Consider the following 26,515-nt stretch of genomic DNA (forward strand, 5'->3'; position numbering starts at 1 on the left):
CTGCTTGGTTTATTCCTCTGGCTCTTTGTCACGTGGATGATAGAATTACCTGATGTAATCCCCACCCCCACCCCGGCTGCCGCCAACGAAATCCCGGATGAACACAAAACCAAATAAATCCGGCTAGTATTTCTTACTGAAATTCTATTGAATTCATAGGTTAACCCAAGAAATGACTTTTCCTGATGTTAAGTATTTCCATCTCAGAAAACGACCTGCATTCCGTTGGCCCCAGTGCTCTTTGGTAGCATTTTAGGGTTTTCTTCCTATGGTCATTGCATCCCTCTCTGCATTTATCCTTAGTTCTTTCCTTCTATGTGGCTGGTAACAAACGGGGTGTTCCCTTGGGCCCTGTCTTCTTCTGCCTGTTGTGTGGATGATGAAAGCTAACAATCTCTATAGATGCATTTTGCACCCAAGCACCTTTCTGAGATTTCTTGGCGACCTTTTCCAGTGGATTCTCCTTGGTTTCCAACCATGCCATGTGAGCAACGATCATTTTGTCTCCTGCTTTCCATTTTCCTTGGTGTGCTTCCCTTCCTGTTCAGCTGTGTTGCAGACTTTCCTGGTCAGGCATCTTCCCTTCCTCCTGTTTTAATGGGTGCCTCACAGGTTTTCCCAGGAAACAGGAAGCTGACTGCTGGGGTGGATGTGTTTTTTCCTGGTAGGAGCAATGGGCCCGAAAGGAGTGTTTGTTGAGTGACTATTGAAGAGGTGGCGGTGCTGCTGGGAGCCGTGGGTCTGAGCCTGGATCTTGCTGTCTGGTGTTGGGCAGGCTCTGCTGCTCCCTCTGGGGCAGGTGCACTTGCTCCCTGGGTCAGGCAGAAGATGCAGACTCCTTGGCTGTGGCCGAGCCTCCCCTCCTCCCCAAGCCCAGCTCCCAGCCCGCCTTCCTCAAATGTACGGTGTTTCCCCTGAATATCCTACCATCTGCTCAGCCTCAGAATAATTCTGTGTGTGAAGTTGCTCAGCAAGCCCTGTCCCTCACAGCAGGCCTGGAATCGAGCCCGCAATGTGGCCCCGTTGAGCCCCTTCCCTGGGGACAGCGGGAACGTGGTGCTCGCTGCACTAACTTGAGGTTTTGTTCCTTGACACTTGATTGTGGGGCTTGGAGCTCACGCTGTCTTCCCTGTGCCCCAGGGCAGTGCCACCCGTCACCAGTCCATTTCACAGGTGGGGAAGCTGAGGCAGGGAGCACAGAGTCTCTTCGTCATGAAGTCCCCAGCAGGGCCACTGGATGGCCCTGAGGTCTAGAAGTCGCTGTGATAATTCTGGAGCATCCGCCACAGAGGCAGATCTAGGTGGGGACAGGCCCCGGGCAGGGCCACCTGCACAGCACCTGGGGCTGGCTTACACTTTTTTCAGGGCCCCTGTGCACTGTGAGAGGTGGAGTGATGAGCTTGGCACCCACCCGTGAACGCCGGGAGCACCTCTCCCCCACCATGGAGACAACCAAGTGTCTCCTGACGACGCCAGGTGTGGGGTGCAGAGTCTCCCAGCTGAGCCCCGTGGCCCTGCTGACATTCCATCCCTTGTCGTCCTTAGCCACTGTCCCCTCCCCCGCACCGTGTTGATTTGGGGCTTGGGTGCTGTGGGCCTCAGAGGGGCACCAGCTCTGGACCTCCCCAGGCCTTTCCTGTCACCCGTGCTGCTGTGCCCCTGGGGGAGGTGCCACCAAATGTGTGCTCAGGATGCAGGGACCAAGGGATGGATGCTGGGGGCAGAGTCCCCTGCCGCTGAGTGGGGCAGAGACGATGGCGCCTCCTAACTGGGGGTGGGTACACCTCTCCCCAGGGAAGTGGGGGACCAGGGGAGGGCTTCAGGCTGGTTCTGAGCCCATGGACCCTGAGCAGGTCCCCCGATGGTGGCCTGGCCTGGAGCTGCCACCCAGCTGCCCGGATTCAGGGACTCTGAGGGAAGGGAGTGCCCAGCCCAGGGAGGTGCAGCTGGGCGTGTCATCCAGGCAGGTGGTGCAGGGCTTGACGGGGACGAATCCAGGGAGCTGAGTGGACCCACTCAGGGCCACCTGCCCAGCGCTGTCCTGGCCTTAGGTCCAGGCCTCTCGGTGGCGCAGGTCCCTCGCGGCATGGAGTGCATAGGCCGATGGGGGCACTGGTCCCATGCCCCCAGGGGGAGGACCAGAGTGGAGGCTGAGGGGCACAAGCCCTGTTTTGCCGCTGTGAGGCAGGACCTGCGGAGGCCAGGACAGTGTCACAACTGGTGTCCCCGCATCCCAGACAGCTTAGTGCCTGTCAGTAGTGCATCCCCGGGGGCCCAGGCCAGGGGTGACCCCCAGAGGGGCTCTGGGAGCGTCACGAGCTCCTGCCCCCACCCCACTGGTGAATCAGCCGGAGGCGGTGGTGACAGAACCAAGAGCTCCGACGCCTTATTTATTTGTGTTTTCCAGAGGAACAGAATGGTTTGTTTTGGTTCTGGCTTCCTGGCAGAGGGAGAGGCAGTAGCACTGCCAGGCTCCCTGCCATGGCTGATGCCCACTTCCAGCCACAGGGGGAGGCCAGGGTGGCCCTGTGTCGGGGGACGTGCACTGCAAGTCTTCCCACCAAGGCACCGGGCACCAGCTTTGGGGATCAGACACGGACCCCAACAATCCAGCACCAGGCTCAGGTGGACAAGTCTCCCAAGGAGTGGTCGGCTCTGTCCAGGGCAGGCACGGCCTCTGGGGGTGGCTTAGGGTGTCGTCAGCGTTGGTGGGGTTCCGGCACCTGGTGGAGGAGCCCCAGGGGTGAAAGCAGGCGTCTAGGAAGGCAGAGCCCTGCTCCAAGGCCCTGCCTTCGTGGGCAGCCAATGGCTAAGCCTTCCTGTGGTCCAGGGCAAAGCCCCAGAGAGCTCCAGCTAGAGTGTGTGACAGTCACGAGGGCCTCGTCCCCAAGCCCTCCACCCAGGCCTACCTGAGCATGCCCACTCACCAGGGCTGAGACCAGCGAGGGTGAGAAGCTCCCTGGAGCCACACAGGACACAGCAGCATGGGGACAACGGCTGAAGTCTTCCAGGCATAACAATGCCAAGGTCACCAGCACCCCTGGTGCCCCCAGGGCTGGAGACCTGAAGGCCATCCTGCCATCCACGTCCTTCCTGGGTGTGTCCATGCCTCTTTCTCCCCAGTCACATGTGCCGCCCCTGTGCTCTGTCCCTCCCAGAGCCTGGATGGAGGCTGTTCAGGACCCTGGCTCTGAGCCCTGCTGGCTGTCACGTGGTCAGTCTTGTGTTCAGGGGGAGTGAGAAGGGAGCTCTGTGATGGTCATGGATTTCGCATCCCTGGGTTTAACTGGGCCAAAGCCCACACTCCACCACCGACCACACGGCCCACCTGCCCTGCTGGGTGACCTTGGCAGCGGTGCTTTGCCTCTCTGGGCTGAGAGGGATTGAGCGGTTGTTGCACGCTTTAATCACATAGGCCAGCACTCCCCGGGTCCTTCCTCTTCCAGGCCCTGCTGTGATTCCACGAAGCCTCACAGCCACACCTCAGAGCAGAGCGCATGGTCACCCTCACTGCACCCTCGTGAGCCTCAGTTTCCCATGGTCACAGAGAGGGCGCTTTGCAAGCTGGGATTTGGGTTCACTGGGCTCTGACTTCCCGGCCCCCTCCGTCACCATGGGTATGGCCTGCCCCACTCCCTGCTGCCCAGCCAGCCCCAGGCCACCCTGCACCCGCAGCTCTCTGACCTGGTGGCCTTGAACTTCCCTCCTGCGCCCCCAGGATGGGGTGGGATGGGGACGGGGACCAGGACTCCCGCCCCACTCCACTCCTGGCTGCAGCTGCGCTTGCTCCAAGGAGACGCACAGTGCGACCGCTGCTCGGGGAAGGTTTTGTTTATTGCTCAGGAAACACCAGAAGAATCTGAGTCAGTCAGCCTCCCAATACCCCGTGCCTCACCGCTGTGGCTCTGCCCCCAGGGCAGCCTGCCTTCCATCTTCTACCTTTGACAATGCGCGAGGCCGGCATTGGGCAGAGTTCATTCCCCAGTCACGTGTTTGTAGTTAAATTGCAGAAATTGTAAAAGATCTGAGTCCTGCCAGCCAGGTGGGGCAAAGCCGAAGCACCCCAGGGTGCCTCTCCCTGCCAGGGGGTTTAGGGGGGTACAGGGTCCTTCAGGGACAGGATGTGGGGTGCCAGGAGCGCTGCTGCAGGGCCCACCAGGCCTGGCAGGACACACGAGTGTGCACTTGTGTAAGCACAACTGTCCTGTGCTCAGTGGGAGAAGCTGGCCCTGCCCTCAGCTCCTGGTGGAGGTGAGCAGGATGGGGGGACCCGCCAGGGAGCAGCGGGGACCCCCTGTCTGGACCTCTGTCCTAGGTTTGGTTGGCTTTGAGTTTTTCGAGACAGGTCTTACCGTGTACTTGTTACCCTCCTGTCTCAGCCTCCCCTGAGTGCTGGGATCAGAGACAGACACCACTGCACTTGGCTTTCATCTGCCCTCAGTTTGATCTTGAAATTTCCCTGAGATTCTCAGGAGTCTGGGTCCAAGTCCCAACCCTGGCGTCCCCAACTTTGTAGTCTCCGGTTCTCATTTCCTGTCTGTAAACTGGGGCCACAGCTTCTGAGTCAGGCAGGGCAGCTGGATCACAAGCCCCAGGCTCGGCTGTCCATGATGCATGCAGAGAACCTGAGCTCCACGAAGGCTCCCCACAAGCCCACACTCTGGGCCAGCTTGGGTAGCATCGCCGAGGCTCTGTGCTGGGTACCCAGGCCAAGTTCCACCCCGCCTGAAGGGCAAACCGTCCAGCAGGGCGCAAAGCCTGTGATGTGTTCTGAGAAACCCAGTGGCTTCAACCCAGCCCTGGGGTTGGGCTGGACCTACACTGGGCGTCCGGGAGGGCTTCCCAGAGGAGGGAATGGCCGGGCTGAGACTCACACAGGAGAGGGAGGCGCCCTGGCCAAGGAGCAGCTTGGGCAAAGGCCTGGGGTCGGGAACACCACAGTTGGAGGTGACTGGTCACCAGCAGGGTATCGCCTGGCCCCAGTGATTTGGGGACGATGCCCTCCCAGTCACCGGGCAGCTGCACGGTGCAGTTGCAGGGTGAGTGCTGTCCCCAGGCTCTGAGCCTGCTGTAGGTGGGCTCCCTCCTGCTGGGCTGCATCTGCATACAGCTGCCCCTCCTCCCTCTGCCCACCAGAGCTGCTGCCATGGGAACCAGAGGAAAAGCCACAGCCCCTGCAGGGGGTACCAGAGAGAGGGTGCTGGGCCAAGACACAGAGCCAGCCCAAGTCCTCCAACTTTGGGGACGCCCCTCTCCCCAACTCCTGCCCCAGCTCCCTCAATTGGGCTCCTGGCCTCCTGTCTCTGACAGGAGCTCTGGCCCAAGGCCTCCAGGCAGAGCTAGTGTCCCCTTAAAATAAGGCAGCTAGAGGCCTGTCAGTCATTCACACTTCAGCATGAACAAGTCTATACGACTGTTTCAGGGTTCATGGCGGTGGTGCCCGGGAGAAGGATGGAAGTAGGTACTGAGCCTGAGCACCTGCCCTCAGGCCACCCAGTCTAAGTGCTCAGAGCTGGAAAGCCTCTCCTCCAGAGTCCCCAGGCTTAGTCTAAGGTCTTGGCCAAGATAGGGGTACAGGATTGCAGCAGGGCAGGGAAGGCCATGTCCTGGCCCTTGAGCCAGCCCTGGAGGGAACCAAGGAACCCAGAAGTACAGCCCCACCGAGCCTGGAGAGGTCCAGCCCTGAGCCCAGGCCGGGCCAGGCCTCACAGGGTTCTCCTAGAGCCCAGAGACACCTTCGGGTCTTGCAGGCTGCACAGCAGAGAAGGCCATGTCCCAGGCCTCTGACAGGGTCCCTGCTGGAGTGGGGGCGGCAGCACGCTCAGCTGGAGGGGGCTCTGCCCCTTGAACACCCACGAGAGCAGGCCACATCAGAGTGGTTCATCAGGCGCACCCTGTGCAGCCTCTGTCCCATGGCAGCCCTGTCTGTCAGAGCTATAGTGGCAGGGCCAGGATGCAGCCAGCCTGGGGCTCTGACCCCAGCTTGGCATGGGGCAGGGGCACCAGGCCACAGGGACTGCAGGGTCAGCAGAGGGTCAGGGTGTCCGAAGCCAGGGCTCCAACAGGGACAGAGGGAGGGAAGGAGGAAGAGGAGGAGGCACAGCACACAATGGCAGCCTGGCGCAGAGCCTTGAGGGCTGCTCTCCGGTGGGGAGATGTGGGGCAAATGGATCAGAGAAATGGCAGAGGGGGCTTGGGGTGCCCGCCATGCGGTCCCAGTGAAAGAGCCCCTGTGGTGGACAGAGAGAGGGCAGGCAGCCCTCACAGGCAGGAGGCTGGTGAGTAAAGACGGGGTGCTGAGCTGAGGCCCTGGGTCCTGGGCCCCTGGGAGGAGAACTAGGGGGGCTCTGGGGGCCTGGAAGGGGGAGCACCAGCTGGGTTCCAGGGCACATGGATGTCAGGTGGCCCTATGATGACAGCCCTCCAGCATCTGCCCCAGGTCCCGAGGGGCATGGCCACAGGGCAGGGGCATCGCCGGTGCAGGCAGGGGAGCCACGGCAGACACAGGTGGCAAGGTACCCCAAGGTGGGGGGAGCTCTGCACACCCAGCTTGGAGAGTTTGGCTTCCCTGCCATGGCAGCAAAGTCCAGGACTTCAGGGACCCTGGCCCAAGGGCACAGGGACAGAGACAGCTATTCACCAGGATGGGCCACCAGGGAAGGTGGTGAGGGAGGCGGGTGGCGGGGAGTGAGCCCCGGGCTGCAGGCTCTGACCCCACGGGCGAGAAGGTGTCGGTCTCCTGACTCAGCCTCTGTCCTCTGTCCCCAGCAACTACACTGCCCTGCTGGGAGTGTGGATCTATGGCTTCTTTGTGCTCATGCTGCTGGTCCTGGACCTCCTGTACTACTCCGCCATGAACTACGACATCTGCAAGGTGTACCTGGCCCGCTGGGGCATCCAGGGACGCTGGATGAAGCAGGAACCCCGGCGGTGGGGGAACCCAGCCGGGGCGCCACAGGCAGGGCAGCCCGCCCCGCAGCCCCAGCCTCCCCCAGGGTCCCTGCCGCAAGTGCCAGCGCCCCAGGCAATGCACACGCTGCGGGGAGACACCCACAGCCCTCCGCTGATGTCCTTCCAGAGTTCGTCTGCCTGGTGAGTGACTGCTGTCAGCTGCTGCAGCTGTGGATCACTTTTCCTTGGCAAGCCTGGAAAATGCCAGATGATTGGGGCTGGTCCATAGTTTCCTGGTTATTTGTTCTTCTTGTTGTTGGCCAAGAGGGATTTGAAGGTGCCCGAAGCGGCACACACTGGAAAGTCAGATGAGAGGTAGAAACAGCTCCGGAGCAAAGCTTGCTTCCAAAGTCACTGCACTTAGAGCCCGGTGTGAGATTTACAGGCATTAAACATTTGGTGGAGTTTAGAGTTTCCTAGCTGGCAAGGCAAAAGGAGCAATTGGATGACTTTTTAGTGTTTTAGGGTGTGGGCAAAGGAAACAAATCAATCTGTCAGTGGCTGGCGATATTTTTAAGCATGAAGTGACAAAATAAAAATATTCATTGTTCCTGTCCTGTACAGACCTTGAGGCAGTTCAGCCATGGCTCAAGGGAAAAGGAAGAAACCTGCAGGGAGGGCTTGCCCTGGCAGGGTCCAGATTGGTCCTCCTCCACAGTGGCTCCCATTCTTTTCTGCCGGGTTCCAGGGCTGGTGGGGTGGGGTGGCATTGTGCCCAGGGGCCAGAGTGGGGGTGGATTCCCAAGCCAGGTTTCCAGTTGGGGTTCAGCCACCATGGGGCTGAGCTGCAGCCCTACGAGCACGGGGCTGGGGAGCCTGGTCCCTGGAGCCACGACCTGAGCCCAACTGCCAGATCTTCCAAGAGCTTTCTGTGAAAGGTGTAGCCTTCTGTGAGGGGCCACAGGTTCAAGTCCATGGGCCCAAGGTCAGCTCTGCCATTCCCAGCTCCTTTGGCCCCTTTGACCTCGCTTCTCACCTCAGAAAGGAGTCAAGGGTAAGGGAGGCTTCAGCTGCACACCAGGCACATGGTAGGTGGGCAGGCAGTGGACTTTCCCTGAATCCTCTCTGGAGGTCCGTCCGAGCCAGCTAATGCTCATTTAAATATCTCTCAGGTAGTGACCTTTTCAATAATGAATGGCTTGAATAATTGATAAGATGCACTTAAACCAGCCTGTGCTTATTGATTGTGTAATTGCCACATTTATCATGCAGGAGACAGATGTGGCCCTGCTTGGCTACATTTGACGAATGTACACTGAGCCTGTCCTCAGGGCAGGGCCACCAACCCGTGTCATCCTGAGAGCGGAAAAGCCAGTCCGTGAGGGGCCTACTGGCCAGCCTGACCGTGGGGTGTCCTGGAACGTGGGTGTCTGGACACAGACATCTCCAGAGTGTGTGTCACACTGGTGTCCTGTTGACCACGAGGCTCTGAGGGTGGAGCCTGCAGGCCCCAGAGTTTGAGAGCCACGGAAAACAGGCACAACGGAGATGCTGACAGACAAGGGTGTGAGGTTTGAAAGGCAGCTCCGGAGCCAGGGATTTAGCGCAGTGGTTCTGCTGCCTGCCTTGCAAGCGAAAGGTCCCGAGTTTGATCCCCAGTACCAAAAAAAAAAAAGGCAGCTCCGTCAGCATGGGCTCTGTGGGTGCGCAGTACACAATCGCGGGAACAGTGCACGCCCACTGGCCCACCCCCAGGAGGCCATGTGGGCATGGCGTGGGCACCCTGCGTTCAGGAGCCCGGCACCTGCCTGCCTGCCTGCCAGCTCCAGGGTGCCTGGGAGAGCCCCTTCTGTTGCCTCAGCAGCCCGGCTGCAGCCACCCCCGAATGTCCTCAGGTCCAGTGACCCTTGTACACCCAGCCTGTGCCCCACGTCCCTCTCCTGTCCCTCGCTTGGCTGTGAGGTGACCCCAGCTCCCCCAGCTTCTCTCTTTCTCACTTGGGGTTGGGGCGTGACAGACACCACTGGCCACCTTGCTCCTGGGGGAGTGGGCCAGGGAGAGCGCAGGGGAGACAGGCAGGAAGCCAGGTCGCCAGCTGGGCAGGGCAGGCATGGGGGACAAGGCCCAGACCGAGGCTGGGTGCGCTCAGGGATTGATCCAGAGTCGCCGGGGCACCTGAGGGAGGCCAGAGCTGGGTGGCCAGGGAGCCGCTGGGTCACCTGCAGTGCCACCTCCTGGCCCTTGGCTCCCCCAGCCAGAAAGCCCTAGGATTGTCACTCAAGTGGCCATGGCACAGCCCCGTCCTCCTGCTCCCAGGGACACCCACTCCATCCCTCTTGACAGCTGGGAGTGCAAGTGTCCTGCCTGTGGGGGCCGGGGGTCCCCATCCTGCCGATGGCAGATGTCACCATAACTGAGTTAAGGAGCTGCCCGGGACCCCGGGGTACAGTGGTGACATGCAGACGCCTTCACTTAATTTCAGACACCCTGGGATGTTTTCTTCATTTGCTGGAAAATGAACTAGGACTGTGATGGTTCCTGCTCAGGTTCCACAATGCCGGCTCCCTGTGCCCGCTCCCTGGCCCCAGCTGCCGCAGCTCCTTTCCTGAGTGTGATGGAGCACTGTGTCCTGGCTAGCACCACCATGATGCCGCTCCCTGGTGACTCGGTGCCTGGGGCGTATGGTTCCCTGGTGACAGCCACCTTCCCTGGCTTGGTGTCTCCTTGCACACCAGAGGCTCTGGTTTCTCCTCCCCAGCGTTATGACCTCAGCCAGCAGCCTTTCACAGAGGAGCAGTCACGGTCCCAGAGAGGGTTAGCAACCTACCTAAGGCCATGTAGTGAGTCAGGGGCTTGAACCAGGGTCTCACAGGCCTCCTCTACTTCACCCTCTTCCTGCCTCACTCTTCCACCCAGCACCTTCCACCAGCCTGGTCCCCTAGAGCCTCTTGCCAATTTCTCTTCCCACAGTGCTCTTCTTCCACCCCACCCTGGCAAACTCCTGTTCATCCTTCAAAACCTGCCCTGAAGTCACAGGCCCCACTTGGCCCCAGAAGCCTGATGGGGAGTGGATTGTGGAGCTAAACTGGAGGGGAGGTGGTTGCCCTGGGCCCAGCCCTCGAAGCCTTTTAGAGCTTGGGGGAAATGCCTGACAGGAGAGAGTGGTTGATTCCACAGGGAGGTGCCTCCCATGGCCGGCTCCTCAGGAGCTGGTTAACACCCTCAGGTCTCTGCCAGCTGGGCTGGGCACTCGTCCTCCACCCGAAGGCCCTGGCCCTTGGCAGAACTCCCTCAGCCTCGGTCCATGCTGCCCAGCAGCTCCATTACAGCAGAGTCACTCTCTCCCACCTGCCAGCAGAGAAATTCCTGAAAATTAGAGGGCCAGAAAGGGAGAGGGGCTGGTGTCCAGTTTCCTTGGCGTGCCATCAGGTACCAAGGAGGCTTCCGCCACTGGAATTCCGAAGACAGTTAAGGTCTGGCGTGGGATGGAGTTTCAAACCCCTGGGGCTTCCAGCTGGCTGGGAAACCCCAGCTCACCTCGCAGTTTCTGTCTTTCCTCCTGGCTGTGCAGGAGTTAGGCTTGGGCTTACTGTGCAACCTTGGGCAAAGGCTTGCCCTCTTCGGGCCTGTGCCGGCTCCTCCTTACAAGGGGTGATAAACCTGTGGAGTCCAGCCGGGATCCAGTTACAGGTGTGACGGTGGGGATCCAGTGTGTCCCCCAGAAAGGCTCGGTGCGTGGAAGGCCTGGCTGCTGCTGGGCTTCTAGGAAGTGATCAGATCTGGAGTCCCTGATTTTCTCAGTGGAAACCGGAAGTGGAGTAAGGGTCGTAGGGCATCAACTTGGGGGCCATAGCTGATCCCTTTACCTCCCTACTTCCTGGCTGCCACATCTTTCTGCTGTGAGGGAGGGAAAGCCGATCAACACACCAGGGTAAGGCTGGGGGGCCACACCCCTCACCGATTGCCCTGTGCTCCAGGCAGCTGTTTAATGCTCTGGACATTGAGAGTCAGCACACCCGGGGTCCCCACGTCTCCGTGGGAGACATCTTGTTGAGCGCTACCCACAGATGCTTGGTACTGGGAAAACAGTAGCCTGTGCTGGGTGCTCTGCAGCCCAGGGACTGTGGGCTCCTGGGTCAGTCAGGACTCACCTGTCCCTGGGGCAGGTCCCCAAGTGTCCCCCGAAGCACATGAGGCCCAGGTTCCAGGCAGCTGCACACCAAGGCCTCTCTGGCTGGGTCCAGCAGCAGCCTGAAACTCAGTGTGGACTTCCCCTGACCCCAAGGGTTGAAGGGGCTGTTTTGCTGTGGCCTGGTTGGATTTGTTCAGTTTCAGGATCCCTGTCCTGTCCCTTGTACCAGTGGCAAAGGTCCTTCCAGCCCCGGAAGTGCTGGTCCATTCACCTGGCCTCCACGCTACCTCCTCCCATGGCCAGCACTGGTCAGCAGGGAGGACCTCACAAAAGCCCGGTGCTGGCAGCTCTGCCTCACTCTGAGCCTGCTGTGGAAACTGTGGCATAGCGCAGTGAGCCTCTGTCTTGGGTCGGAGCTTAGTTCAGATCCCGGCTCTACATGCCCATGGGGACCCTGAGACCCACCCACCCTTCCATGTTGTGGAACCTCAGTGTTCCCGTCTGTACAGTGGGTGCAAGTGGACTCAGCCCATAGGATGACTGTGAAGGTCAGGACAGGGCTTGGTGCCTGGCAGCTGCGTCTGTGAGCGTGGATGTCGCTATTAGCCTGTTACTGTTGTGTGTGGGGTAGAAGTGGAGAGAGAGAGAAGGAGCCGCCCAGAATCCCACACAAAACAACATCTACTTCACATTTTCCTGCCTTGCCGGGCACGCGCTGCTTCTGCTCTTCTAATAATAACGTGCACGTAATTTTGCATTCTGATTTTATTCAATTAGCATTAGCTTGGCCATTATCCTGTGAGTTTACTTAATCTCTCTAAATATCATTTTAGCAGCTACCCAATAGACAAAATCCCACGTGCTGGCATTCATTTAGCATTTCCCTGCAGCAAGGCATTTTGACAGTGCACTTCTTTTTCTTTTTTTTCCCTATGACAAATAAGAGAAGCAGGGGCTGGGAAGAGGCATAGTCTAGAAAAGAAAAGACCGCAACACCTTCATGTGTTCTTGGCCTTTGCCTTTTAAATGTTTTTTGTTTGTTTGTTCGTTCGTTGTACTGGTGATCGAACCCAGAGTGCTCCACCACTGAACACATCCCCAGCTCCGCCTCTTTTTTTGGAAGCACAGCTCATTAAGCTGCCCAGTCTCAACTCAAACTTGCAATCCTCCGCCTCAGCTTCCCTCAGTGCTGGGATCACAGGCATGCACCATCTCCCTTTCTTGAATTGTTGCCTCTAGATCCATTCCAGGCAGGGAGATTCTGAGTCGTCGGGGGCGGGGGGCGGGGGGGGGGTGACAGTCATACATCCCTTCGTACCAGTGCCAAGCTCCCAGGGGCAGCTTATTCGGGGCACCCTCTTCAGCGCGAATCTCTTCGATTGTCAGTGAGTTTGAACACCTTTCCTTTCCATCGTTAACTAATTCTGTTTTCTCTCTTGTGAACATCCCCTTTATTTCTCCGTGCCCCCCAGACAGCTGATAATTGCAGTCATTTTCACAAAGCAGCCTTTCTTTCCCCAATCCCAGTCCTTGCCGGTCCTCTTGTCCTTGAGCCTCCCTTGTACTATTTACTTAAATACCTTTTGAATTGACTTTAAATCAAGCTGTCCATTTAGAAAACTCAGATTTTCCCAAAGCCCTGTCGTCTTGGGCTTAGGGGTCCCATTTGTCCTTGCCGTCCTCACTGGTGCTGAGCGTTGGCTCAGGGGGAGCCCAGTGACTTGGGGAATCCAGTGTGATACAACAGAGCCACCCCTAAAAATTAAGTCCTAAAATCTTACAAATAAATACCCGGTAACAGGTTCGCAGGTAATAAACATCCCAGGCTTCCCACTCCCTATTTACTTTGGGGCATTTCCTCCTATGGTGCTCTTGGGTTCCTTGCTTTTGTCATGTCCGCTCTGGGGACATCTGTGGAACTGCCCACATCCCGTTGGCAGTGTTTGTGCCCTGGAAACTGGCAGCGGAGTGTTACTGACCCACACGAGTACAACTTTGTATTCTGCTCTTACTCAGGTGCACAAACCCCTGAGAACAGCCAGGTCCGTGTCTGCCACGGGCCTAGGGACTTAGAGCTTGCACACTGGTGTTTACCACCTTACCTAATCTCACCTGCCCCTGTCTCACGGCCGTAGACAGAGAACCTGTGTGCCAGGGTTGCCCCGAGACAGGCAGCTGGTGTCCAGGGCAAAGGCCACGGTGGTTCTGGGAGGTCCCTTCACCAGCTCTTTCCAGCTCCTGGTCCTTCTCAGGGCACAGGAAACCAGGGAGACCAGAAGGCGCAAAGCAGCACCCGCTTTGTGAACTCGCCAGCCCCTCCTGCTCCTTCTCTGCCCTGCTGTCCTTGTGCACTACCACCAGTCACCCACAGTTCATGCATTTACCCGACAAGCGTTTATGGAAGATCAGCCACAGAGGCCCTGCCCTGCGCTAAGTGCAGGGACATGAAAGGCAGAAGACAAAGGCGCTGTCCCCAAAGAGCCCTGTCCAGTGATGCGCAGAAAATCCACCATGACCCTCCACTTACTTTGCTTGGAAAAATCAATGTATCCGGCCGAGGGTGGGTGGCCCTTGGAGAGAGTCTGGGGAAATCACTTTGCAGAGGCACTGTAGGGTAAGCTGGTGGGAGCGCAGCTGTGTGCAGGCCCCAGCCCAGCCTCCTGCAAAGGTGACACCATCTGAGCGCAGGGTCAGCTTGGTGGCGGGGAGGACTGACCGTTTGGGGCTGGATCCCTTCTGTGAAAGTGGAACAGGGGCACCAGACCCACTGAGGTGGCGTAACAGGGCCGCCCTGTCCCTGCCAACACCGTGCCTGGTGGCCAACACGGAACCAGCCCGGGACTGAGCTCCCAAGGCTGGGCAGGGACCCACGCCGTCCCACCCAGCTCAGTGGCTGGAATCTTCAGGAAAATTTCCCCAACACGGTGAGCGCTGGAAACAAAGATGTCTGTGCACTTGAGTAATTAACAGTCGTTTCTGCAGAAGCTTCTGGTCAGCTGGGCAGAGAGGGTGTCACTGTGTGCCATTCGACAGAGATCGTGTAGTCACCCTGCGAGCTACAGCTTGGGGGCCACAGAGAGAGCGTGGTCACCGTCAAGACAGAAACGTGGCCCGGCTGATGGCTCTTGTGGCCCCCCAAACTGAGTTCCGGGACTCTTCACAGTCCAGCTTCCAGCTGAAGCTCAGGGTACGAGCAGGCGAAGAAATCCATCTTGGCCATCGTCAGCGCGGCCCAGGAAGGGGCAGAACATCCCTCCCGCCTCCCCTATTCTCCCTCCAGGAAAACTCTGCCCCCTGTAACTGCTGAAACATTTGCTTCTCAGAATAAACGTATGCCAGGATGGTAAATCTGTCCCAGTGCGGGTGACTGCTCTTCTGATGCCCTCAGCACAGCCAGCCTGGGTGTCCTGGGGTTTCTGAGGCTCCCCGGGTGTGTGTGTGTCGGAGGGCGGGGCGGTCTGCAGACTGCTTTGAGGATAGCATGGGAGCGTTCTGCCAGGCCCTGTGTGACTGCGGCTCTGGGCTGCCTGGCTGTGTGTCCTTGGGCAAGCTGTGGTACCTCTCTGAGCTGCAGCGTGACACCAGGGCAGGAACCAAAGCATCTCCACTGTAGGTGCCAGGGGCTGGGATGGGACGAATGGAGGGAGGGAGGACTCACGAAGCAGCCATCTCTCACCACTGCCTGCACGGGGACAGGGTCCCTGCTAGTCACGAAAGATGGCTCTGTCCTCAACTCGGCTACCCAGTGCGGCTGTCACAGCTGTCCGGGTTTGGGGAGACAGAGGCAGCCGCTTGGGGCCTGGGGTCGGGCAGGACAGAGCTGGGGTGTGGCTTCAGAGCTGCCCACAGGCCAGCGTGTGTCCTCCATTCCCGTTGCTGCCAGCGCTCCAGGGCCTGGGGTCCTAGGGTCTCTGAGATTTGGCCAGATCTCTGCCCATGCTGCTGAGGGAAGTCTCCCAGCCTGAGATGTCCCTTTCCGACCTTCACACCCAGCTCCTGTGACAAAAGCCTGGGATCAGGAGGGCATGGGGGGACTTAGCCCAGCCCCTGCTCCTAGGAAGGGTCCCAGAATCCTCCCCTCCATAACTGCCATGGGTCTGCCCACCACTGCCATCACTCACATGTTCACAAGAGGCGCACGTATGTCACTCCCAGGTCTCCGCACAGATGTGCCTGGGATAGACTGATCACATAATGGAGCACTGCACACCGTCCCCCTTCTATCCGTGGCACGTCTCTCAGGGCCCCTAGAAACAGAGCTTCTAGATGGGAAAGTCTGTCCGTTAGTCTAAGGACGTTGCAGGGCTGGTGGTGGGTGGGGTTGGATGGAGCCCTGAGGGCCATGGGTAGAGCTGACTGCAGCCACAAAGGCAGGGAGCCTGTGGGCATCGCGCAGTGGGCCTGTGCAGGTGCCGGGGGACCAGGGCAGAGATGGGAGGGGCAGAGGGGTCCTGAGTGGCTGGGACAGGCAGGTCACAGGTGAGCAGGAAGTGAAAGGATGCACACTTGCATGCTTAGGTTTGACCCAGACCTCATTTCCGCCCTGCAAGCCAAGGATTGGACAAACAGAAATGGGGCCAGGGAAGAGCCAGACTGGAGGGAGCACAGAGTCGGGGTGCCAGGGGCAGGGGCACCAGGCATGAGGGTGATCCCCAGTATGGAGCAGGCAGAAGGCACGTCCTTCCCAACGCCAGACTCCAGGTCAGGTGGGGACACAGACGGTTGAGACCCTGTCACCTGAAGGTATTGCCTACTCCCATCCTCCTGGGTTCCCCAGCCCTGAGGAAGCTCCTACTTATCCCTCAGAACCCTGCCAAGCCCACTCCCCTTCCCAGCCTTCCTCCCTCCCTGGGAAGACCCCCTCGTGCTGCCCCCCCTGTCTTAGCCAGAGCCACAGGCCCTGTGTCCAGGGGATGGGTGAGGGAACATCTGTGTCCACCTGGTTACCCAACCTGCTGTTTCCCCTCGGGAGCTGAGGGTTTTCACATTTTTCCATTTTAAACCTTCTGACCTTCTGGAAGACTAATGGAAAGCTGACCGGCAGGACAGTGATGTAGAACCTGCTTTGAGCACTTGCTGGCAGGAGGCCGGAGATGCTCTGCTCTTGTGACGCAGAAGACAGCAGCTTGGGGCATTTGATAGCATTTATTGTAGAACCTGCTCTCCTTGTAAAGCAGCGGCATCAAATATTTACCAGGGTGCCATTAAAAATTAACTTCAGGATGTGGGTGCGCAGAGGCCTGAGCCTTCCCGAAAGTCAGCAGGGTGAGGTGCCAGGAAGAAGGACTCGAGCCGCACGCCCAGTGCCAGAGCAGCCTCCAGCCCTGCGTTGTAGAGGCTCCCAGGCACTCAGTTCCATGTCCATGGCCCTCGGTGGCTTGGCCTCTGCCTCTCTGGGCAGCTGAGATGCAGTATGGGAAGCAGTGAGGCTGCCCAGATGGAAGGAGACCAAGGTGAGGAAGGGAAGATGCAGGCCTCAGAACAGCATGTGCAAAGGCCCTGAGGCAGGGAGCAGGTGCATTTGTGACTCAGAAGGAAAGTGACAGTGAAAGGATAGTTTGTGAAGGGGCCCAGGAGGGCCGGTGGTAGAGGACATAGGTGGGTCTGGGGTAGAAGTGGGCTTCTTTATTTGAGCCTTTCAAGGGAGGGACATGAGCTAATTGCCCCACCTTCCCCAAACTGGGGACTAAACCAAAGGCCTTTGCACTGAGCTACATCTCCAACCTTTATTTTTAATTTTTAATTTCGAGACAGACTCTCCCTAAATTGCTAAGCTGCCCAGTCTGGGCTCAAACTTGCAGTTCTCCTACCTCAGCCTCCTGGAGTGCTGGGATTACAGGCGTGCACCACCACACTCGGCTCTAATTTTCCATTTTTTGAAGTTCCCCATGGCAGTGAGAGGGGAAGGGATCTGGGAGACCAACAAAGAGGCTGCAGCCGTGTGCGGCTGGGATGTGGGTGGTGGCGCCCGGGACCGGCTGTGGACAGGGTGGAGAAGGGACAGGAAGCGGGAGCCAAGGAGGGTGTCAGGGACTCCGGACTGAGCGCAGGAAGACGGCTGCGAAGTTTCCCAGGTGGGGGACCCGAAGCAGGGGTGGCTTTGGGGCCAGCTCAGCTGCATCCCATCCTCAGGCCGGGGTGGGGGTTGGGAGAGCACAGCACAGGGGAGGCTCAAGGCGAGAGCCTTCCCAGGAGCGGGCCTGGCCGAGCCACAGGCTGCTCTGCCCGCTGCCCATCAGCCCACGGTGCCTGAGTGCTGCCCCCGAGGGCCCGTCCACGTGCATTCGGCAGGCTCCAGGGTCCCGGGCACCGGGCACCGGCCTGGCTGGTGCTGACCGGCCTCACACCTCCCATCTGCCTCTGCCTTCCTTTCTGAGGGGAAGAGAATGAGGCTTCACTTTCCACCCTTTTGCTTAATGCGGAACAGAGTAATTCCAGGTCATCTGAAAGCAGGAGCCTCGCTTTGGTGGCTTCTCGGTCTCCTGGGGCCAGGAGTGGCTGCTGGGGCGTGCAGGGTGGCTGGTGTCACCGCTGACCTGCACCACCACCTCCCCGGACACGGGCATCAGCACTTCCTGCCATTTTATGCTTTTGAAAACTGAAGTCCTTAAAGGTCCAGAGTCACCTAGTGAGAGGCTGTCACGGCCCAGGTCCCAGGAGGCCACTTGTCCCCAACACACAGATGCAAACTGAAGCTGCTCTCACCACACCCAGGGCTCCCGGCCTTCTGTGCTCGACCTCCTGCTCTTCGGCCACTGCCTGGCTCTGCCCTTCTCGGTGAACACTGAGGTGCTCTGCTAAGAACAAGGTAACAGTTCCCAGGGTCTCCGCTGCCTCCCTTTTGCAATTCTTTCTCCCCACTTAACAAGGCATTCATGTATCCCACCCCTGCTGTGTCTGTGTGCACCGTCCCATGTGATCCCCACGAGAATCTCCACTGAGCACTTGAGCCAGCCCAGGCTCAGGAAAGGAGAGGCAGGGACAGACTCGCACCCAGGGCTGGTGCTGATCAGAGAGCCGAGGCCTGAATCCTCATGTAATTCTCATTTGAAGCAGAAGAGGAAGGAAGCTGTAGGGCAGAGGCCCCATGCAAGACGGGGCTGGGGCTGAGGGGCCCAGAGCCCAGCTGACCGCAGAGGGAGAAGGTGCAGTAAGCACATTCCAGGGCCAGGGAGCAAGGACTTCCCACCAGGCAGCCCCACGGCACCCCAGGCTCACTCTCCTTGATGGGTAGTGAGTCTCCCATCGCTGGAGTGTGCAAGCCAAGGCCAGTCCTTCATCTCCTGAGGTCACTGCATGGTCCCCCTGGGGCCTCTGTTCCCAGAATCTCCAGTCCTGCCCTGAGGTCTTTTCTGAGTCTGCTCTTGCTGCATAACAGGTTACCCTCAGAGTTAGCAGCTTAAAACAGCAAAGCTTGGCTTCCGCTGTCTGAGTCAAGAACCTGGGTGTGGCCCAGCTGGACCGGAAAGACCATGTTGGGGCTCACACACTGGTCCCCGGCTGGAGACAGCAGTCACTTGGCCTCTTGGTGGCTGCTGCCTCCCTGGGATGGGGCCCTGAAGGAGACCACCTGGGAGATACCCAGCCCGAGGAAGCCACAGTCCTCCTGCAGGCCGTCCCCAGCACTCAGTCCATTTACCTGAAGACCATAGCTCCCACTTGCTCCTGGAGCCACAGACTCCAGATCCCAGTTCAGCAACAGAGACGATATCAGTGTCCTCATTGGCTCAGACCTAGGCTCAGAAACACACCTTCTGGTCCTGATTGGCCCTCTATGGACCACACTTCCAAATCTTAGCCAATTACTGTACCAGAGGGTGGGGTATAGTAATGGATTCATCCAATCAGGGTCAGTCATGAAGCTGGGGATTGGGTTAGACTGAGGTCCTAAGAAGCCAGTTCAGGCTCTTCAGCGGGAACCAGAGGACACCTGTTCCTGCTCACAGAAATGACTGGTCTACATGCAGGTGTTTGTAAATTGCCAGAGCTGCACGAACAAGGAGCCCAGAAACTTTTACCCAAGCAGAAGCAACATATCTGTGACACTGCACACTTTGCTCAAGGTAGAGGTGTCACAAGGCAGTGGTTCCTATAGGTTCCTTCAAAAAACACTTATGAAGCAGATGCTGCATTCAGTGGCTTCCACGAGGCAGCCACTGGCTCCTGGAAAGTCAGGTAATCTCAGCACTCTGGGAGGCTGCAGCAGGAGGATCACAAGTTTGAGCCCAGCCTGGGCAATTTAGGGACTCAATGAGACCCTCTCTCAAAATACAAAATTAAAAAGGGCTGGGGACGTAGCTCAGTGTGACGGCCCCAGGTTCAATCCCCAGCACCACAGGGGAGAAAGGCCTGTCCTAGCTACCGTATGTGTGCACACTGTCCACTGTGGTGTGGTGTTCCACAGTGTGGGTGTGTGCAGGGTTGGCCCCTCGGGGCCCCTATAAATGAAGCCACAATGATCATTCTTGGCAAAGTCATCTGATGAACCTTCACAGCCTTTCTCTTGGGTCCTGCGTTAGCGTCTGTGGCTGCTAAGACAAACTGCCACAAACTCAGTGGCTTCAAACAGCAGATTTATTCTCGAATTGTCCTAGGAGGGCAGCAACCTGAAACAAGCCCAGGGTACCTAAGATCAAGGCATGGGGGATGTGGGGAGAACCCAGGCCCCTGCTTTCCCAGCTCGTGGGGTGCTGTGTCCTGGGCCCATGGCCACTGCAGAGGGCAGTGGCCTCTTCCCACTGCGCTGTCCAGTCTGCTCTGATGCTGTCCCATCTGTCCTCAAAGTCCTCCTTGAGACCTTGTGGTTGCAACAGACACAGGCAGAAAATTCCAGAAACCCCACCTGAGATCCTGAACTTTCCGGTCCCATCCAGTACCCCTATCAAGAGCCAGACAGAATGGAGGTAGCTGAGCCCTCTTGTCCCCCAGCCTGTAACTGAGAGAAAGTCCTGCTGCTGGCTCCTCCCCGGTGGGGGTCAGTCTGTTGCCGGGCGACTGTGTGAGCCGCGGACGGCTCCTTCCCTGTGCCCTCCACCCCACCCATTTCCCATCCTGGCATCGCCGCAAGGGCAGCACCTGTCCTCACCACGACAACCGCCCCATCTCTCTGCTGCCTGTGGGTCATGCCCTGGGATGGCCCTCTCACCCTTGCCGGTACTCAGGGGTCCCTGTGCTGTTTGCTTAATGACGTTGCCGCCACTGGGGTGGCTTGCAAGAACGCACGCCCGCCCACCCACCCGTGTCCACAGCACTGAATAGACTGAGCGTGGCTGCCGAGAGCTTTGTGTGCTCTCCACCTGGCAGTGAGTCATGCTGTGCCTCGTGACTCTTCTGCTTTTGTCACAGGACTGGTTACTGTCACAGACTCCCTGGCATTCTGGAAACGGCATTATTATTCAAATTGCCAGGTGCTCCGCTTACCTCCTGGTTGGGCCGCAGACACCAGCCACCACCTTGCCAGCTGCATACCTCCTCCTCCTCCTGCGGGCACTGCCGGGTGCCAGGCCCACCACCCCTCACAGGGCCACCTGGCTGCTGACCAGCCGTCCTCCCCATCCCCTGCCCTGGGCCGATGGATGGCAGTGTGGCCCGATGGTGAGCGACCCAGGCTGGACCCCCAGATGTGACCCTGGGAAGGTCTCACTGCCTCTGGGAGCCTTGAGGCCCTTGTCAGGGAACTGCAGGGGAGAGCAGTCCCCAGCTCATGGGAGGCCGAGCACAGCAACCCTGGCTCTTGCCCTTGTTAGAGTTGGACGTGAGCTCCCCGTCGGCTCCCAGAGCCCAGGAGCAAAGCCAGACGCCTTGGGAAGCCCCAGTGGCTGCCACTTCTGCAGATTCAGCCCAGCCAGGAGCGTCTGGGGTCCCCACCGCCAAGCGGCTGTGACCCCCAAATGCCCTTGGCCAGGCCATGCCCCCTCCCCACCAGTGCCCCAGGAACCTGGCAGGGCCCACTTAGCTTCACCCCTCCCGGGCCAGGACCCCAGCACCCCAGCACCCCAGACTCTCAGTGTGGACAAGCAAGGGGCTGCTGCTCCTGTTTTAGGGTCCTTGAGGGCAGGGACAGAGCGTTCCCAGAGCCCATGGAGACGGGGCTGATGACAGCCAGCACTAAGAAGGGTCCTACAGGCCTGCAGGAACAACAGGGGCCACTGAAGCCACTGAGAGGTTAAGTGGCTTACCCAGGGTCACACAGCTGGTGAGAGGCAGGGCTAGGATCCCAACCCAGGCCTGTCTGACTACAAAGCCAGTGGCCATCATGAACCTCAACCCCTCTACAATCCCCTGTGGTTCCAGACATTACAGAGGCCTGTGGGAGTCAGCCAGGCTCTGCCACAAGGGTGCTCAGGACAGAGGCCTTGAAGTGTGTGTAGGAGTTTGCTAGGTAAAGCAAGAGGAGGGTGTTTCCAGCAGTGTGCAGTATTCTGGGCTGGGGGAACACCTTTGGAGTGGAGGCCAGGGAGCTTGAAGTAGTAATAGAGGAACAACAGTGAGAGACCTGAGGTCACAATCAAAGCGTCAAAAAAAGAAGTTGAAGCCGGATGTGGTAATGAATGTCTAAAGCCAGCACTGTGGAAGGCTGAGGCAGGAGGATCACAAGTTGGAACCTAGCTTGGGCAACTTAACTTAGGGAGATCCTGACTCAAATAAATAAATAAAGGCAGGCTGGACCCAGACTCCCCATGGACACCAACATCCGCAGATGCTCAAGTCCCCCATATAAAGCGGAGGGGTGTTTGTGTAGCACCCACTCGCATGCGCCTGTGAGTCTTGTCATCTGTGGGTGGCCTGTGACCCCTCGTACAGAGTCCATGTGGTGTAAATATCGTCTGTGCTGTTTGGCGAAGCGAGGTCTGTGAGTCAGTTCCAATGCAGGCGGCCTCGAGCAATTCCCCTCCGAAGCTGGCTGGATCTGGGCTGCACACTGGGCCTGCCTGGTGTCCCTGCCTTTCCCCCGGCTCCTTCCATCTGGCCACCTGCTTCTCTGCCCTTGTTTGAGATTCTGACAAACACACGTCTGCTTCCGCGCCCCGGGTGGCCAGTGTCCCCCAGACAGGCTCCAGGGCTTCCTTGGGGAGTGGGGGTCATAGGTCTACCCTCAGGATGAGCCTTTGTCCTACTGTGGGCTGATTGAGTCAGTATATGGTGATGTCTGACTGTCTTAGGAATTCTGTTATGATTTACTGAATAGGCTCTTAGAGCAGTTGCAGGTTTACAGAAAAATTGAGTGGAAAGTACAGAAATTTCCTGCGTTCCCCACCTCCAACAGCGTTTCACCTATATCAGCATTTTGCATTGGTAACAGTGGGCGGGCGATGTCCATGCCACAACACTGCAGTATAGACCTCGGTTCCCTCATTTGTCCTGCAGGGACCATTTTCCCCAGGCAGCTGCTCCCTGTCCTGACCACACAGGACTGGCTGGGACTTGGAATGGGAGCCCAGCAGCCTGGGCTGGTCTTTCTGGTCTCAGTCTCCTCTCCATGGTTGGGGGTGACCTTCTGGGGGCACAAGTGGGTTACCAACCTTGAGCTGTGATCTTCACTGCTGGACAACCCTAGACGTGTTGCATTGTGCCCATATGCGCACCTGTCTGCTGCCACCAAGGCCACCCGAAGTCTCTCCCACCGCGCCGCCTCTTTGATCCCTGCCACGTGACGGTGAAGGAAGGTGGATGCTTCCTTTGGTCCATGCTCAGCATCTCCCAATGTGTTCAGCGTCTCCCAATATGGCTTTAATTTACATCTCTCTTATTTTAGGCTTCAGATTCGCCATTTGACAGTTTCTATCTTCTTGGCAATTGGTCTGTTGAGACTCTTCCTTCCTGGATCCTCTAGTGAGTTCTCTTTTCTTGGAAATGCAACGTTTCATTGAGGCTTTCTGGTAGCTCTGCAGCATTAAGCGGGCAGGCAGGCGTCCTTTTTCTCTCTTTATTCATCTGTTCAGCTCATCTGCTTGGAGCGTCGATCTGCCGGGCATCCTCGAGGGCCCTGCGGAGGTCAGTGCAGTGAAAAGCCCTCCTTTTACAGAGACCGCAGACAGTGAGACTACAGATGCGAGACGCAGGTGTGTTCGTGGTGTGTTCAGCTTCTCCAGAGGGATGGCATCAGTAGGAAGGATGTGTTTAGGGGGTTTTCAGGTAGCTCACAGGGTCAGAGGCAGGAGAGTCTGCAGTGGCCGTCTGGACGCTGCAGCGCTGAAAGATTCAGTAGCCGCTCAGCCAAGAAGATGGAAGGCCTGGAACAAGAGATCAAGAATGAAGTGCCAAAGGCCTGGAAGTACCCTGGAAGGTCACAGATGCAAGTCTGCAATGAAAGGCTGAAGAAGTGGAGAGCAATGTCCAAAGGCAACGGCAGCAAAGGGCACACCCAGTCTTCCTGCTTCCTTCTCCTTCTGTTCCATCCAGGCTACAAGCTTATTGGTTGGTGCCAGCCACAGAGGGGTGGGTCTTCCCCTCTCTGTTGACCTACATGTCAGTCATCCATGACACTCCCAGAGCTGCGCTTCACCAATCTGCTGGGTGCTGCTTACTCCAGTTATATTGATGCATCACAATTAATGGTCACAAGTGGTGCTGGTGCCATGGGGAGAACTGAAGGAGGGACAGTCTGTGTTCACCAAGAGAGAGATCTGCTGCAAGGAAGTGGCTCACACAGTTACAGACACTGAGAAGTCGCAAGCTTTTGGCACACACTGGAGACCAGGAGACCAGGCAGTTTACCATTCGGTCAAGGGCCTGGCAGCCAGGGGAGACAAAGGGTAAGCACCTGTCCAAGCCTGAAGGCAGGAGACCCACATCCCTGCTCAGAGACAGTGCACAGAATGTAAGCAGAGTCTCCTTTCCCCAGATTACCTGTCCCATCCAGACCTCCAGTGGGCTGGACTTGGACCAGGCCATCAGCTTTGCCGGCCAGATACCAAGCTCACCCGTGAGGTTGACCCTCACAGCTGCAGTGGGGTGAATGAAGAGGTCAGGAGTTTGGGACCCCAGAGAGGAGGTGGGGGTAGGGCTGCTAGTAAGCCACGTGTAGATGGGAAGGGCAGACGGGGTAAAGAATCCTGCTGGCAGGGGCCAGGGTGGTACAGAACTGCACAGTCCACGGAGATGTTCTCTGAAGGGCTCACGAGATTTGCAGATGGGCTGATTGGAGATTGGGTGTGAGAGAAAGAGGGGGAACAGAGGTATCTACTGGGGTCAGGAAAATTGGGGGCAAGGCTGGTGTGAGGAGGAAGAGTGGAATTCTATTTTAGGGCATATAAGATTAAGATGTCTGTGATGTGCAGTTGATGCCAAGTAGACAATTTGGCTACAAATGTGGCATTTGAGAGGTAAGAGTTGGAGGCTGGAGAACCATGAGCATAGAGACAGGGTCTAATCGTAGAGGGGAGATGGGGTGTCAGAAGTGAGGGGGCAGGACAGTGAGGACGGGTACACACAGGACCCAGGCGGGAGGCCAGAGATGTAGGAGAGGGATTAGGAGAGGCCTGGATGTCCCGGAAGCAGGGGTGGCCACTTGAGTCCATGCTGCTGAGGTCAAGTGACAGTGGGACTTAGAATTGACACCTGGAGTTAGCAACATGGAGGTCTTTGCTGGCCTTGATGAGGACAAGTTCTGCAGAACAGCTGGAGCCTTTTGAAAGGGTTACAGGATCATGGAGAAATGAAATTGGAGAGCAGAACGTGGATAATTCTACCTTCTCCTTCTGTATCTTAACTCTTCTGCTTTATTAAAATCTCCAACAGTTAACATGTCTCATTGTTTTCAAAAGAGCCAGTATTTGGATTTATTAGTTTTTTCCTTTTGCTGTTTTCCCTCCATCTCAATTTTAATTTATCTATCACTTTTCTGTGTCTCCCTTGGTTGGTCTTTCTGACTTCTTTTGGAGGGGATGGGAGACCATACTGGGGATCGAACTCGGGACCTTGCGCTTGCGAGGCAGGTGGCAGAACCACTGAACTAAATCCCCGGCCCGGTCTTTCTGACTTCTTGAGCTGGACAATTACCTCCTGTTTTCTCGTTTGTTAATAAGACTAGAGTTTGAAGCTACGAATTTTTCCTTGAACATTCCCCTGGCTACATCACATGGGCTCTGAAATGTTCTTTTTATTTATAAAATTTTTTATGAATTTTTCATTTTTGTTATTGTCTATATATTTTATAATTTTTAGTTTTGGTTCTGTTTAATTCAACAGTCATTTTAAAGTGTTATAAACACCCTGAAGTAGAGTTTGGCTTGTTTTGTGGTTTGGTTATTAGTGTTTTCACATCTGATTATATTGTGATCAGGAAATGTTGGCTTATTTCTACTTTTTGCATTTTAGATCTGAGAGTCAGTTTTTGGTGTGTTCATATACAAGGACGTTTGAATAAAAAGTAGGTTCTGTTTAACACGCAGTCATTAATTAGACTTAGCTCCCTATACCCTTACATTTCGATCACTCCATCTGTAATGGCCTGGGAAAGGTGATGTAATTGTAGTAATGCTAGAATACTCCTTTTCTTCCTCAGTTCCCAGCAGCCCCTGCTCTGTGAGTACTGAAAGTCCCCACCCTCACTGTTAGATCTTCCTGGGGACTTTCGTCCTTGACACTCACACGGTGACCTTCTTTTTCTCATTCACTGTTTCTTGCCTAACTTCAGCTTCATCTGATATCCAAATCATTGCCCCTGGTTTCTATTTATACATTACATTTCTACACATCCTTTCTTTTTAAATGGGGTAAAGTGCACACAACATAAAATTTGCCATGTGCCACATGCACTGGAATTAAGTACAAATTTTTCTGAGTCACCCCACCTTCGGTGCATTTTGTATATAATCTATCTGTGTCTTTTTTAGCAAGTGTGTGTGGCTCATTAACATTTACTGATATGGCAGATACATTTGGTCTTATTTCTGTCATCGTAGTTTATGATATGTTTCTGCTTTTTTAGCTCGTGTGGGGGTTGTCAATTTTCACCATATGGCCTCTGTTTTCTTTGTTTTATTTTTTGTGTATATTTCTTCTGATAATTTGGAAAGCTGTGTTTTGATCCCATGGTTACCTTCAAAATTATAATGTGATATGATACACTTTATCCTTTCAACAGTGTTTATTTTCTCCCTACTGTGAACAGTGTCAAAATTCAAGGGTCTATTGCCTTCCCATTCCCTTCCACCAAGTTACTTTAGCTGATTATATTATTTTTCTATTGACTTTTGTATCTCTAATTGTACTTCAACTTCTGAACAATTATTTAGAACCCCAGCTAAAACGAATAAGACATTATTTATATCACCTCCCTCCATGCCTCCTACTATCAGTATTTATACCAGGCCTCTGTTGTCTCTTTCACTCTTTTCCATAACTTCAGATTCTGTGCTTGCTCCCAGGACTCTTGCCTGACTTATTCCATTTACCCTTTGGCTTGCTGGGTAATATATTTAAGAAGGGCTTATGGAAACACTAATTAAAATATATATTCAGCAAATTTTCCTACTGGCTTTATACTTC

The 26,515-nt window shown here is 56.6% G+C and overlaps 1 protein-coding gene and 1 long non-coding RNA gene across 6 annotated transcripts in view; one reads left to right on the forward strand and one right to left on the reverse strand.

The window, feature by feature from the left end:
* Shisal1 (shisa like 1) overlaps positions 1-26,515 on the forward strand; it is a 56,217-nt gene that overhangs the window by 23,920 nt on the left and 5,782 nt on the right. For 4 of the 5 annotated variants that reach the window (XM_087213719.1, XM_087213720.1, XM_004845423.4 and 1 more), the window contains exon 4: positions 6,769-14,371. In XM_087213719.1, coding sequence (XP_087069845.1) covers positions 6,769-7,096 — 328 coding nt within the window. In that variant the 3' untranslated portion in view covers positions 7,097-14,371. Of the gene's footprint in view, positions 1-6,768; positions 14,372-26,515 lie in introns of those variants that run through there. The other variant, XM_021258822.2, reaches the window with a different exon arrangement.
* Positions 14,518-16,165, reverse strand: LOC147827443 (uncharacterized). Its single transcript, XR_015452221.1, has 3 exons — positions 16,035-16,165; positions 15,145-15,285; positions 14,518-15,019 (listed from the first exon to the last, which is right to left on the reverse strand). It is a non-coding gene; the product is annotated as an uncharacterized LOC147827443 (long non-coding RNA).

This window comes from Heterocephalus glaber, unplaced genomic scaffold, assembly GCF_053883595.1.
Source record: "Heterocephalus glaber isolate CG9 unplaced genomic scaffold, H.glaber_assembly_v1.0 deba00001444, whole genome shotgun sequence".
Lineage (NCBI taxonomy): Eukaryota > Metazoa > Chordata > Mammalia > Rodentia > Bathyergidae > Heterocephalus > Heterocephalus glaber.